Here is a 12,812-nt window from a genome sequence, read left to right as displayed (position 1 = left end):
AGGGGAAAGATCCACTCAGCATCCACCCTGCCAAGTCCCCTCAGGCTCTTGTATGTTTCAGTAAGATTATCTCTCATTCTTCTAAATTCCAGTGGATACAGGTCCAACCTTTTCAACCTTTCCACATAAGATAACACCTTCATTCCAGGAATCAGTCAAGTTAAATTTCCCTGAACTGCTTCTAATGCAATTATATCCTTTCTGAAATAAGGAGACCAAAACTGTTCACATTATTCCAGAAGTGGTCTCATCAATACCCTGTACAACTAACTGTGGCAAAACTTCCCTACTTTTATATTCCAATCCCCTTACAATAAACAACAATATTCCATTTGCCTTCCTAATCATTTGCTGTACCTGCACACTAACATTTTGTGATTCAGGTACCAGGGCACCCAGATCCCTCTGTATGGCGGAGTTCTGCAATTTCTCTCCATTTAAATAATATACTGCTTTTCTACTCTCTTGCCAGTGAGGAGGAGTTCACATTTTCTCTCATTATACTTCATCTGCCAAATTTTTGTCCACTCATTGAACCTATCTATATCCCTTTGCAAGCTCCTTATGTTCTCTTTACAATTTACTCTCTACCTATCTTTGTGCTGTCAGCACATTTAGCCCCCATACATTCAGCCCCATACAATCATTGATATAGATTGTGAATAGATGGGGCTCTACCACTAATCCCTATGGCACTCCACTAATTACAGCTTACTGACCCAAATATGACCCATTTATCTCTACCCTCTGCTTCCTGTTAGCTAAACATTCGAATTAGGAGCAGGAGTAGACCACTCAGCCCCTCAACGCTGCTCCACCATTCAATAAGGTCCTTGGTGATCTGATTGTAACCTCAGCTCCACATCCCCACCTACCCCAATAACCTCTCACCCCCTTGCTTATCAAGAATCTATCTACCTCTGCCTTAAAGATATTCAAAGACTCTGCTTCCACCAAGTTTTGAGGAGAGAGTTCCAAAGACTCACAACCCTCTGAGAGAAATTTTTTTTCCCTCATCTCTGTCTTAAATGGGCAACCCCTTATTTTTAAACAGTGACCCCTAGTTCTAGATTCTTCCCCAAGAGGAAACATCCTCTCCACATCCACCCTGTCAAGACCCCTCAGATTCTTATGTGTTTCAATCAAGTTGCCTCTTACTTTTCTAAACTCCAGCAGAGACAAGCCTAGCCTGTTCAACCCCTCCTCATCAAACAACCCGCCCAGTCCAGGCAATAGTCTGGTAAACCTTCTCTGAACTGCTTCCAATGCATTTACATCCTTCCTTAAATAAGGAAATCAATACTGTACACAATACTCCAGATGTGGTCTCACCAATGCTCTGCATAATTGAAGCATAACCTCTCTATTTTTGTAATCAATTTCCCTTGCAATAAACAATAACATTCTATTAGCTTTCCTAATTACTTGCTGTGGGTGTATACTAACCTTTTGTGATTCATGCCCTAGGACACCTAGATCCCTCTGCATCCCAGAGCTCTGCAATTTCTTACCATTTGGATAATAAGCTTCTTTTTTATTTTTCCTGCCAAAGTGGACAACTTCACATTTTCCACACTATACTCCATTTGCCAGACCTTTGCCCACTCATTTAACCTATCTATGTTCCTTTGTAGTCTCCTTGTGTCCTCTTCACAACTTACTTTCCTACCTATCTTTGTACCTTCCCTGTTTTGATATTCCATTTTATATGCCAATACTTATTTTAAAAATCCTCTATCCATGCTAATAGTCCCTACACCATGAGCGCTTATCTTGTGTAGTAACCTTTGATGTGGCACCTTATTAAATGCCTTTTGGAAATCCAATTATACCGGCTCCCCTTTATTCATGTTGCTTGTTACTTCCTCAAAGAACTCACATAAATTAGTTAAACACAATTTCCAAATAAAGTACTTTTTGACACTTTTGTAATATAGGAAACATGTCAGCCAATTTGGGCACAACAAGCTCCTACAGACAGTAATGTGATGCAGACCCAGCCAATCCAGGAGTTCTACAGAGATAAAAACAAAAAACTGCGGATGCTGGAAATCCAAAACAAAAACAGAATTACCTGGAAAAACTCAGCAGGTCTGGCAGCATCGGCGGAGAAGAAAAGAGTTGACGTTTCGAGTCCTCATGACCCTTCGACAGAACAGTTCTGTTGAAGGGTCATGAGGACTCGAAACGTCAACTCTTTTCTTCTCCGCCGATGCTGCCAGACCTGCTGAGTTTTTCCAGGTAATTCTGTTTTTGTCCAGGAGTTCTGCTGTTGATGTAATTTAGCCATTCCAGCTGGTGAGTGACAGTGTGTTAAATATAGGTGAGAATGCAGGAATTGTATCTGATTCCAACCCCCACCCTCCAACCCTGATAAGAACATAAGAAATCAAAATTGGATTTGGCCATTTGTCCCCCTAGAGTCTGCGCCACCTTTAAATAAAATCACTGATGTTCTACCCCAATTCCACCCTCCCATTACCCCCATATCCAAGTTCCTTAGTACCCAAAAATCTGTCGCTCTCTCTCTCTCTTGAATACACCCAATGGCTGAGCAATCATGGCTTAGTTAGTAGTACAGAATCGCAAGATTCTGGGTTCAGGTCCCACTCCAGAGACTTGAGCATAAAAATCCAGGCTGACGCTCCAGTGCAGTTCTGAGGCAGTGCTCGACTGTTGGAGGTGTCGTCATTTGGATGAGGTGTTAAACCGAGGCCCCATCTGCTTATCTCATTTGGTTGTAAAAGATCACGTGGCATTATTTCGAAGAAGAGCAGGGAGGTTCTCCTCAGTGTCTCGGCCTATATCTATCCCTCAATTAAGGTCACAAAAAACAGATTACCTGGTCATTATCACATTGGCGATTGTGGGAGCTTGCTGTGCGCAAATTGGCTGCTGCATTTCCTACATTACATCAGGGACTACACAGTGCTTCAGTGGCTTTAAAGTGTTTTGAGATGTCCGGTGCTGGTGAAAACACTATATAAATGCTTGTATTTCTTTCTGTCTGGGGTAGAGAATTCCGAAAATTCACAACCCTCTGAATGAAGAAATTTCCCTGTGTCTCAGTCCGATATGGCCAACCCCTTATCCTGAGATTGTGACACCTGATCCTATTTATGTTCTGGGTATCACATTTTAATCTCAAGTCGAATTGTGTGTGGGCACCATTGCCTGCTAGTAAGTACTTTTCTGGCGATGAATCGGCCTCTCCTAGGCATCGTATTGTTTGAGCTGCCTTCCCATTAATTGTCAAACAGCAAAGGGAAGAATGAAATGGAGCTCCTGTGGCTCAGTTGCATGAATTGTTGATGCTTCTACCTGTTCACGCTGACAGCTCTGTCTCTTGTTCCCACTCCTCACCATCTGTCCTGTAGCTGACAATGACATGCATTTTAAAGCGTTGTTACAACAGCACATTACGATCCAGGTTTGCGTTTTTCCTCGAGGGTCTAGATGTTTCTGTGAATTTTTTTTTTTACAAGAACGGCTTGCTCTTCAGACCAAAAGATAATGCCTTGGGGCAGTTTCCTAATGGGACAGCGAGTGCATTTGCTGCCCTTGGTGTAAAGACCTCCCAGGTTTAACTAGAGGCAGTCACAAGATGGCACTGTTCCCCTCTCATATTGTGCCTTAGGTTTCTTGCCATTTCCTAAGTGCTGGTGACTGGTTTTACAGGCACCTGGTGTCTCCTCACACTCCACTCTGAGTTGCCACTCCTCATGTGCAGAAATCTGACAGGAGGTGAACCATTCGCCTGTGGAGGCCATCGCAGCTGATTCTAGTTGATCATGAGGTGTTCATAGAGTGGGGAGGGAGATGATCAATGGATATCAGGAGGGGTGTTTTTTTTTAAATTTGGGTTGTGACTAATTGTGTACAATTCCAGTGCCCCTGAATTTAGTACTGCCCATTGATTAAATCTGGGACCACCTTGGATGTGTAGCATCAGTTGAGGTACTTGTGCCATCTGCAGCTTTCATGTAGCTCCACAGGAACGGGAGGAGGCCATTCAGCCCCTCAAGCCTATACAGCCACTCAATTAGATCATGGCTGATCTATATCTTAACTCCATTCACCTGTCTTTGTTCCATTACCCTTAATATCCTTCTCCAGCAAAAATCTATCAATCTGAGTCTTAAAATGTTCAATTGACCTCCCAACCTTGACAGCTTTTTGGGGGAGAAAGTTCCAGATTTTCCCTCCCCTTTCTTTGAAGAAGCGCTTCCTGACATCATCCCTGAATGACCTGGCTCTAGATTCAGTCACCACCCCCTCCACCTCCAACACCCCCCCCCCCGCCAACCTCCGACCCCGAAGAAACTGTTTCTCTGTATTTGTCATAACAAGGATTGAAACTGTCCAGTTAGAGTACACCCTGTCGAGATTAGTTAAAAAGATGCTGGTTTTGATTTTAAATATCAAACTAAATTTGTCTGCCTTTGCTCCTTGCTAGACGTCTCTCGCATGTCTCTGGCCACCGATCGTACTATCTGCGAGGAGCAGGCAGCGAGCTGCAACTCGCCTTGGTCCAATTCACAGTGAGCAAACTCCTCAAAAAGGTGAGCTACCTGAGTTTGAATCCTACTTGGTGTCTTTGTTTTGCTGCCTTCTCCCTGATTCTTCCTACCCACCCCCCCCCCACTATCTGCTAAAGGGATAGAGTTTTTTGAATATTGACCACTCTACGGTATCTCAAGCAAGTGTCCACCGACCTGTTCAAGCCTAGATGGTAACCCTCAATAGGCTACTCGACCATGATGCCCGGCACAGATCAGCCCCACCTTGTCTTTCCCAGACATCGACACGTGCCTGATTCCAGCACAATCACTGGATAATGATCAAATGAAGAATTCTTGGCTGATTTTCAAAGCAAGTTAGTTGTAAAAAAAGAAATACTTGCTTTTAAAATGAAAGCCAGTGGACACGGATTCCATAAGTAATTCTAAGAGAGTCAAATAGGTGCTTGAGAATGAGGAACTTTACAGGGTTAGAGGACAAAAAGCAAGGTTGTAGAACTGAGCATGACTGCTCTTTCAAAGAGACAACACAGGCATGATGGGTGGAATGGCCACCTTCGGTGCTCCAAGTCTCTCTGATCCTATGATTCCTAAAGTGACTTTCACAACCTCAAGATGTCCCAAAGCGCTTTGCAGTCAATGAAGCACTTTTTTTTAGGAACTGTTGTAACGTAAGGAACACTGCAGCCAATTTGCACACAGCAAGCTCCCACAAACAGGGATGTAATCACGAGCAGAAAAAAAAATCTGTTTATTAGCGATGTTAATTGAGAAATAAATATTGGCATCAGGACACCAGGGAGAACTCTCCTGCTGTTCTTTGAAATCATGCCTTGGGATATTTTACATCTGCTTTCAAATACGCTTCAGTAGCTGCAAGGCGCTACATAAATGCAAGCCTTTCTCTTTCCGGTTATGCTCCAAAGCACTTTCCATGCGAGGCAGTGGGAGGGTAAGGTGGCAGCCATATTGCACACAGAAAGATCCCACAAACAGCAATGAGGTAAATGACCGGAGTCATCCTCTTTTGGTGACAGTGGTTGAGGGATGAATTTAGCCAGGACACCCGAGACAGCTGCGCAATTCTATCACGGGATCTTTAACATCAAAAAGGAGGAGACTAATGCAGGAATGTCAACTTGGATTATGCGCACAAGTCCCGGAGTGAAGTTTCAACCCACCACTTTGTGAGTCAGAGCACGCTGTCAGCAATGGCACATAGTTGGAGGAGCAAAATTTCAAACTGATGTACCAACTGTTTAAAATCTTTGTGTAACGTAACACAGTCGTTGTCTTCAATAGCCTAGGGATTAGACAGAAATTGCCACTACACAAAGCATGAATGGTTACCATGGTAACTTAATGCGTGAAAAACTTTACTGTCATCAGTTTATTTTGTCACGGGCACCCTAACTTGGCAATTGTGCTAACAGGTGGATTCGGTACTTCCTCATGACCTGCGGTTTTCTTTCCTCAGGGATTCATTCCAATAACCGTGCCGGATATGCTGAAAGGCGCTGTGTTTGTAAGTACAGAACTTCGTAGGATTTACAGCACAGAATACAGGCCAGTCAGCCCATCTGCTCCATGCTGGTGTTTAAGAGCCCATGAGCTTCCTCCTACTCCTCTTCATTTCGTCCAATCAGAATGCCCACTTCTACAGAGAACAGAGTGCTGTAGCCTTGCTGTGTACCGCACTTTTCACAACCTCATGGTGCCCCTACGCACTTTACAGCCAATAGAGAGCTTATTTTGTAATGTAGGAAACACGATAGCCAATTTGTATGCAGCAATGTGATAAACGACCAGATAATCTGTATCGGTAATGTTGGTGGAGGGATAAATATTTTCCTGGACACCAAGGATAACTCTCCTGCTCCTCCTTTCAACAGTGCCACAGGGTTCTTTTACACCCGCCCGAGTGTGTGAAGGGGGGGGCCTCGGTTTAACGTCTCACCCGAAAAACGGCACCTCCAACAGTGCCGCATTCCCTCAGTCCTACCGTAGGAGTGCCAGCCTAGATTATGTGCTCGAGGTCCTGGCATGGGACTTGAACCCACAACCTTCTGGTTCTGAGGCAAGAGTGCTGCCCTCTGAGCCATGGCTGAATCCTTAGTGTCTCAGCCGTATGCTGAATGTCTCCGCCTTGGTGGCTAGTACCTGGCTGATGCAAAATAGACTTAGAAATGTGGAGTCCCACAGCCCAGGCAGAGGCAGAGGCCATTCAGCCCATCACAATTGTGCTGGATCCTTGAAGGAGCTGTCCAATTTAATCACACATCCTAACATTTTCCCTGTAACACTGCAAATTAGTCCTTTTCAAGTGCATGACCAATTGCCGTTTGAAACTACCAGCAAACTCTGCTTTTGCTGCCCTTTCAAGTAGTGCGTTTCCAGATCTTGACAATGAGTTGCGTGAAGAAATTTCTCCTCATTTTCCCCCCTCATTCTTTTGCCAATTAGTCTAAACCTAAGACCTCTGGTTACTTAACATGGCAGACATGGCGGGCGGCTGTAAAACTTCAAATTCCTGTTTTTGCAGGAAGGCTGTGGGATGAGGCCCAATGCCAAATCCTCCCAGGTTTACCAGCTCGACCCTACTCGCTTTGAAGATCTCTGTCTAGCGGGAACAGCCGAGGTTGGCATCGCAGGTAAAGCTGTCTCTCAGGATAAACTAGGAATAAGTTGCATAGGCTAGGCTTGTCTTGCCTCAAGTATGGAAGATTAAGGATGATCGAATTGAGGTTTTTAAAGACGATTAAAGAAGTTAATAGGGAGAAACTATTTCCTCTGGTAGGGTTGGGGAGGGGATGGAGGGTGCTGCGGGTGGAAGAGACAAGTATATGACTTTGGAGCTAAGGTTGGGCCGTTCAGGGTTTACAGTTCAAGACTGAAATTATAGATTTTTGTTGAGTTCAGTAATGATGGGATAGGCAACCAAGACAAGTGTCCAGAGTTGAGATGCAGGTCATCTTTGGTCTGAATGAATGGTAGAACAGGCTCCAGGGGCTGAGCGACCACTTCAAGTCCCTGAGTTCAGAAACTGAGGGCTCTGTGCATTTAGCAAGCGTGTTGCTGCTGCTCTTATAAGGGCTTAAGAAAAGTCAAAAGGGGAGAAGAAGGTATTCAACTCATGGGACACCCCCCACCCCCCCCCCCCCCCCCCCCCCCCCCCCCCCCACCCATTCCTCCATGCCCAAAGTGTGGCAATCAACTTTCAAGAAAGTGCCTCCAGCTCACCACATTCCATTTTCAGAGAAAATGTATATATTAGAACTGCTCTTGGTCGCAAAACTCTCAACTTTGTCACAAGCCTTCTGAAAGATTCAGACAGGCAGCACTGTTAATCCAGCATGGAATAGTTCTCACCATCAGACAAGAGGTTATTGGCTAGTTTGTTTCACCAAAAAAAATTGACTTGAGCACAAAGTTTTCCTTGAATATCACAGATGGAGGACTGTAACTGGCACAAAGAGCATTGTGACGAAGTATTTATGACACAGAGATAGCCACTCAACCCTCTCTAGTGTTTATGCTCCACACGAACCTCCTCCCATCTTTCTTCATCTCACCCCATCAACATATCCTTCTATGCTATTCTTCCTTTACAGGTGGGTTTGCAGTTATAGCACTCAATGCTAAAGGGTTTCAAATTTGACTGATCACTGCAGCAGTGAACAACTATGACACAATTGCATTGTACATGAGTTTTAAATTAACTTTTCAATAATTTAACTTTCTGTTCTCTGGTTTACTTTCTCAATTTGGTTTGGCAAAATATTCTTGTTTTACTTTATACCATAATATTTAAGTTCCTCTATCAACAAAAATATCTTGCGTTTGTATAGCGCCTTGAATGTAATAAAACATTACAGGACTGTTACCAACCAAAAATTGACATCAAGCCACATAAGGAGATATTAGGGCATTTGCCCAATAGCTTGACCAAAAAGATTGTTAGGGATAGGGAGAGTGAGGTGCGGATGTTTAATGAGGGGACTCCCTTTCTCTTAACTAGAAAGTTTCTACACTGAATCTGAGGTGTGAGATATCGATCTTTCAATACAGCAAAGCTTCATAAAACTGAACAGGCCATAATGAGACACCAAGGTGTACTGCAGAATGGGGGGAGGTGAACAGAAATACAGGCAAAGAGGAAGGTGTTGAGGCTTTGAGTGATGAGCAAAAGTTTAGGGAGAATGTTCTTGATTTGAAAAGGCCTTGAGGCTGGAGCAGGTTGAAGTGGGTGTGTTTCGGACAGGATGGTGGAGGGCAGTGTAAAGCAGGCCAGAGAGCAGAGGGTACAAACTTGGATGACCAGTTGCGCTGTTAGTCACAGCTCTACAAGTAATAGGGACAGCATTGTGAGGAGGACTGTAAACTTGGCCATTTGTACCCAAGCTTGATGTAACTTGAGACCAGACCTAAGGGGCATATATGTGAGAAGGCGGAGGTGTGTTACAGTTCACTCTGGTTGCTTTATGCATGTTGTAGTCTGGAGCTGTGGATCGTGATGGTAGAGGCTCCAATGTTCTTTCCATCGCATGGCTGACCAGGAGCCTCTGCTGCTGTTGCTGCCCACCATTGGTCTGTGTTGGATGGTTTTACTTGGCTGCACTATTAATGCACCTTCCACAGCCACCAGGTCCTGGGGTGGGGCTTAAACTCAGAACTTCTGGCTCACAGGTAGGGACACTACCCACTGCATCACAAGACCTCCAACAGACTTGAGAGAGACCCTAACAAATCCAATAGGGGAACTGGGGAGAAACTTCTTTACCCATGGAGCGGTAAGATTGTGAAACTCGCTGCCACGAAGAGTGGTTAAGGCAAAAAGCATAGTTGCATTTAAGGGGAAACTAAGGGAGATGAGGCAGAAAGGAATAGAAGGATACGTTGATGGGGCTTGATGAAAGCTGGGAGGAAGCTTGTGTGAATCTGTTGAACTAAAAGTCCTCTCTCGCTGCTGTGAATAATTTGTTAGAAGGAATTGTTTCCCTGTTGAAAGATGTTCTTGTTTTCTAGGTTACTTCATGGATCATGCTGTTAACCTGCAGGATCTGCCTGTGAGGTAAAATGAATTATTGAAGAGCGCTGGGTGAGAATGGACAACTTTGTGTCGTCCTTCTCCTCTCTATTGACATCTCAATTTCCCGTCTGTGCTGAGTGGTTTTGAAGGATTTCAAAGCTCGTTATGCAATCTCTATTTCCCAATTTCTCCCCTCATCTCTCTGTGGTGTGCTTTAGCTCCAGAGGGTCCTATATCCAACCCACTCATGTAGAATCATAGAATGGTTACTGCACTGAAGGAGGCCATTTGGCCCATAGCCCTGTAATTCTAGATCCTAACCACTTGCTGCATAAAAACATTTTCTTCATGTTACTGTTGTTTCTTTTGCCAGTGACTTTAAATCACTGTCCTCTGGTTCTCGATCCTTCTGCCAACAGGGACAGATTCTCCCTATCTACTCTGCCCAGACCTCGCGTGATTTAAAACGCATGAACAACTCTTGTGCTTAAGAAAGAGATCACATTCCTGATGCACATTTGACACATTCTCAGGCCGTCCGAAAATGTTTTCCAGCCTCTGGGTTACTTTGTGAAGTTTGGACACTCTTGTTGGAGTATTAGTCTGTAGCACTTTTGCCTCTGAGTCAGAAGGTTGTGGGTTCAAGTCCAATTCCAGAGACTTGAGCAAAAAGAAAAATCCAGGCCCAGTGCTGATCCCAGTGCTGTACTAAGTGAGTGCTGCACTGTCAGAGGTGCAGCCTTTCAGGTGAAGCATTAAACCAAAATCCTATCAGGTGAACATGAAAGACACTGCAGCACTGTTTCAAAGAGGGAGAGCTTTCATCAGTGTCCCAGACAGTATTTATCCCTAAACCAATATCACTGAAACAGGTTATTTGGTTATTATCACATTGCTGTTTGTGGAATCATGCTGTGTACAAATTGGCTGCCTGTATTTGCATTGCAGCAATGAGTACACTTCCAGGAAACACTTAATTGGCTATAAAGCACTTCAGGACATCCTGAGATTGTGACAGATGCTATATAGACAAAACCTTTTATGTTGATATACGCAGCAACCCCTTTGCACTCGAGAGGCGAGTGAGATGAATGACCAGTCAAGTGGCTTTTTTGGTGATAGTTTAGGAATGAAATTTAGTTAGGATCCTGGAAGACATAAATTCAAGATAAGTGGCAGAAGGGGGGACATGAGGAAGAACTTTTTTACGCAGAGGGTAGTGGGTGTCTGGAATTCACTGCCCAAGTTGGTGGTAGAGGCAGAAACTTTAAACTGTTTTAAAAAGTACCTGGATCTGCACCTAAAGTGCTGTAAGCTGCAGGGCTATGGGCCTGGTGCAGGAAGGTGGGATTAGAAAGGGCACCTGGGTGTCCTTGGGTTGGCATGGACAAGATGGGCCGAATGGCCTCCTTCTGTGCTGTAACTTTTCTATGGTTCTAATTCCCTGCTATTCTTTGGATAGTGCACTGGGATCTTCAACAGGCAGATGAGAGCACAGTTTAACATCTAATCCAAAAGACAGCAGATCCAACAATGCAGCATTCCCTCAATACTGCAGCCTACATTATGTGCTGAAAACCAGAGTGAAATTTTAGCCCACAGCCTCTGACTCGTCGGTGAGAAAGATATCAGGCTGCTACTACAAGTCCAGGGAGTGAGTGTTTACTGGCTATTTGACTGTGGAAGGCATCAGCCAACACCTGCAAATAAGCTTTCAAGTAGGGGGTCCCTGCACTGCAACTGGACAGGGACCCCGGGTGGTTGCCCCCTTTTGGTTTTCAGCCCTGGGACTGCTGAGTCCAATGGTCATGCTCACGACTGCTTTCACCCAATATCTCCCTCCTGCTGAGAGAACCTCCAACTGGAGAACAAACCAAAACCTTTCTAACCCACAAGCCTGAGTTGACAGCAATGCCGCTTTAACCCCACTCAGCCACCAGGGACGCTGTCTTCAACCTTTTTTTTGTGTGTGGGTGGCCATTGGAAGGCTGTGCCTGATAGAACAATCTCAGGGAATCCCTCCCTCCTTCACTTTGTTTCAGTCTATCAGGCTCAGTGTATCCTAACTCACACTGTCCCACTCACCCATCACCCCCCCGTCCTTGCTGATCTACTTTGGCTCCCGGTCCAGCAATGCTGCAAATTTAAAATTTTGGTCTTTGTGTTCGAATCCCTACGTGGCCTTGCCCTTCCCTATTTCTCTAGCTCTACAACCTGCCACAATCTCTCAGTTACTCCAACTCTGGCCTCTTGTGTATCCCTGACTTTTGTCACTCCACCATTGGCACCCAGGCATTCAGCTGCCTTGGCCCTTAGCTCTGGAACTACCCCCTCCACTTCTGTCTCTTTCTCTTCCCCTTTAGGACTGTCCTTAAAATCTAACTCTTTGACCAAGCTTTTGGCCAGCTGACCTAATATCTCCTTGGCGGCGTCATATTTTGTTTGATTATTGCTCCTATGACACATCTTGAGATGCTTTACTACATTAAAGGTTTATATATAAATGCAATTGCTGTTGAATGTTACTGGGGTGAATGATGTTCGTGCAATGGAGGTCACTATGCTGGTCTCTTCTCTTTCAGGATGGTGTGTTGCAGCACATGCTACAGAGCAGAGACGGACACTGGGAGGGAAGCCTGGGGACTATACAGAGTTCATCATTTCACCAAGGTACCACATCCTTTACATTGCTTCATATTTTGATTTGGAGGGGTGGAAAGGCTGCAATTTTTGCCTATCTATATATCCTTGCCTGCGAAGATGCTGGTGAATCTTCACCCAGAGCCGCTGCGGTCTGTGTGGTGAAGGTGCTCCCACGTTGCTGTTAGGTGGGGAGTTCCAGCATCCTGACCAATGACGATAAGGGAATGCCCCCGATCAGGACATTGTGAGTGACTTGGTGGAGAACCTGGAGAAGATGGCGTTCCCATGATGTTACAGCCCTTTCTCTTGTTGGTAGAGGCACAGAGATGGGAGATCATAGAGCCATCACAGCACAGAAGGAGGCCATTCTGCCCCACCAAGTCCGTGCCGGTTATCTGTTGAGCAGCCCAGTCAGCCCCATTGCCCCACTCCATCCCCATAGCCCTGCAAGGTCCTGTTGAAATAACCCCGGTGAGCAGTGGAAATGTATATCACTGTGGCCTGTAACCTCAGGACGCAGCGGACCCCTCTGTCTATGATTCACATTCAAGCTAGGAGACTAACCCTGCTTCAGTTGGAGAACATGCCAGGAAAATCTCTGGGCGTATAGCAAGCAAATG

General features: G+C 45.0%; 1 protein-coding gene across 2 annotated transcripts in view; it reads left to right on the top strand.

Annotated features, from left to right (window-relative positions):
- Positions 1 to 12,812, top strand: part of sars2 (seryl-tRNA synthetase 2, mitochondrial) — a 43,228-nt gene that overhangs the window by 19,902 nt on the left and 10,514 nt on the right. For both annotated transcript variants that reach the window (XM_041179520.1, XM_041179521.1), the window contains exons 7-11: positions 4,457 to 4,562; positions 5,998 to 6,045; positions 7,063 to 7,171; positions 9,546 to 9,591; positions 12,132 to 12,219. In XM_041179520.1, the coding sequence (XP_041035454.1) occupies positions 4,457 to 4,562; positions 5,998 to 6,045; positions 7,063 to 7,171; positions 9,546 to 9,591; positions 12,132 to 12,219 (397 nt within the window). The remainder of the gene's footprint in view (positions 1 to 4,456; positions 4,563 to 5,997; positions 6,046 to 7,062; positions 7,172 to 9,545; positions 9,592 to 12,131; positions 12,220 to 12,812) is intronic.

The sequence above is a fragment of the Carcharodon carcharias genome, chromosome 34 (assembly GCF_017639515.1).
Source record: "Carcharodon carcharias isolate sCarCar2 chromosome 34, sCarCar2.pri, whole genome shotgun sequence".
NCBI lineage: Eukaryota > Metazoa > Chordata > Chondrichthyes > Lamniformes > Lamnidae > Carcharodon > Carcharodon carcharias.
This window is presented reverse-complemented; position numbering and strand designations above follow the sequence as displayed.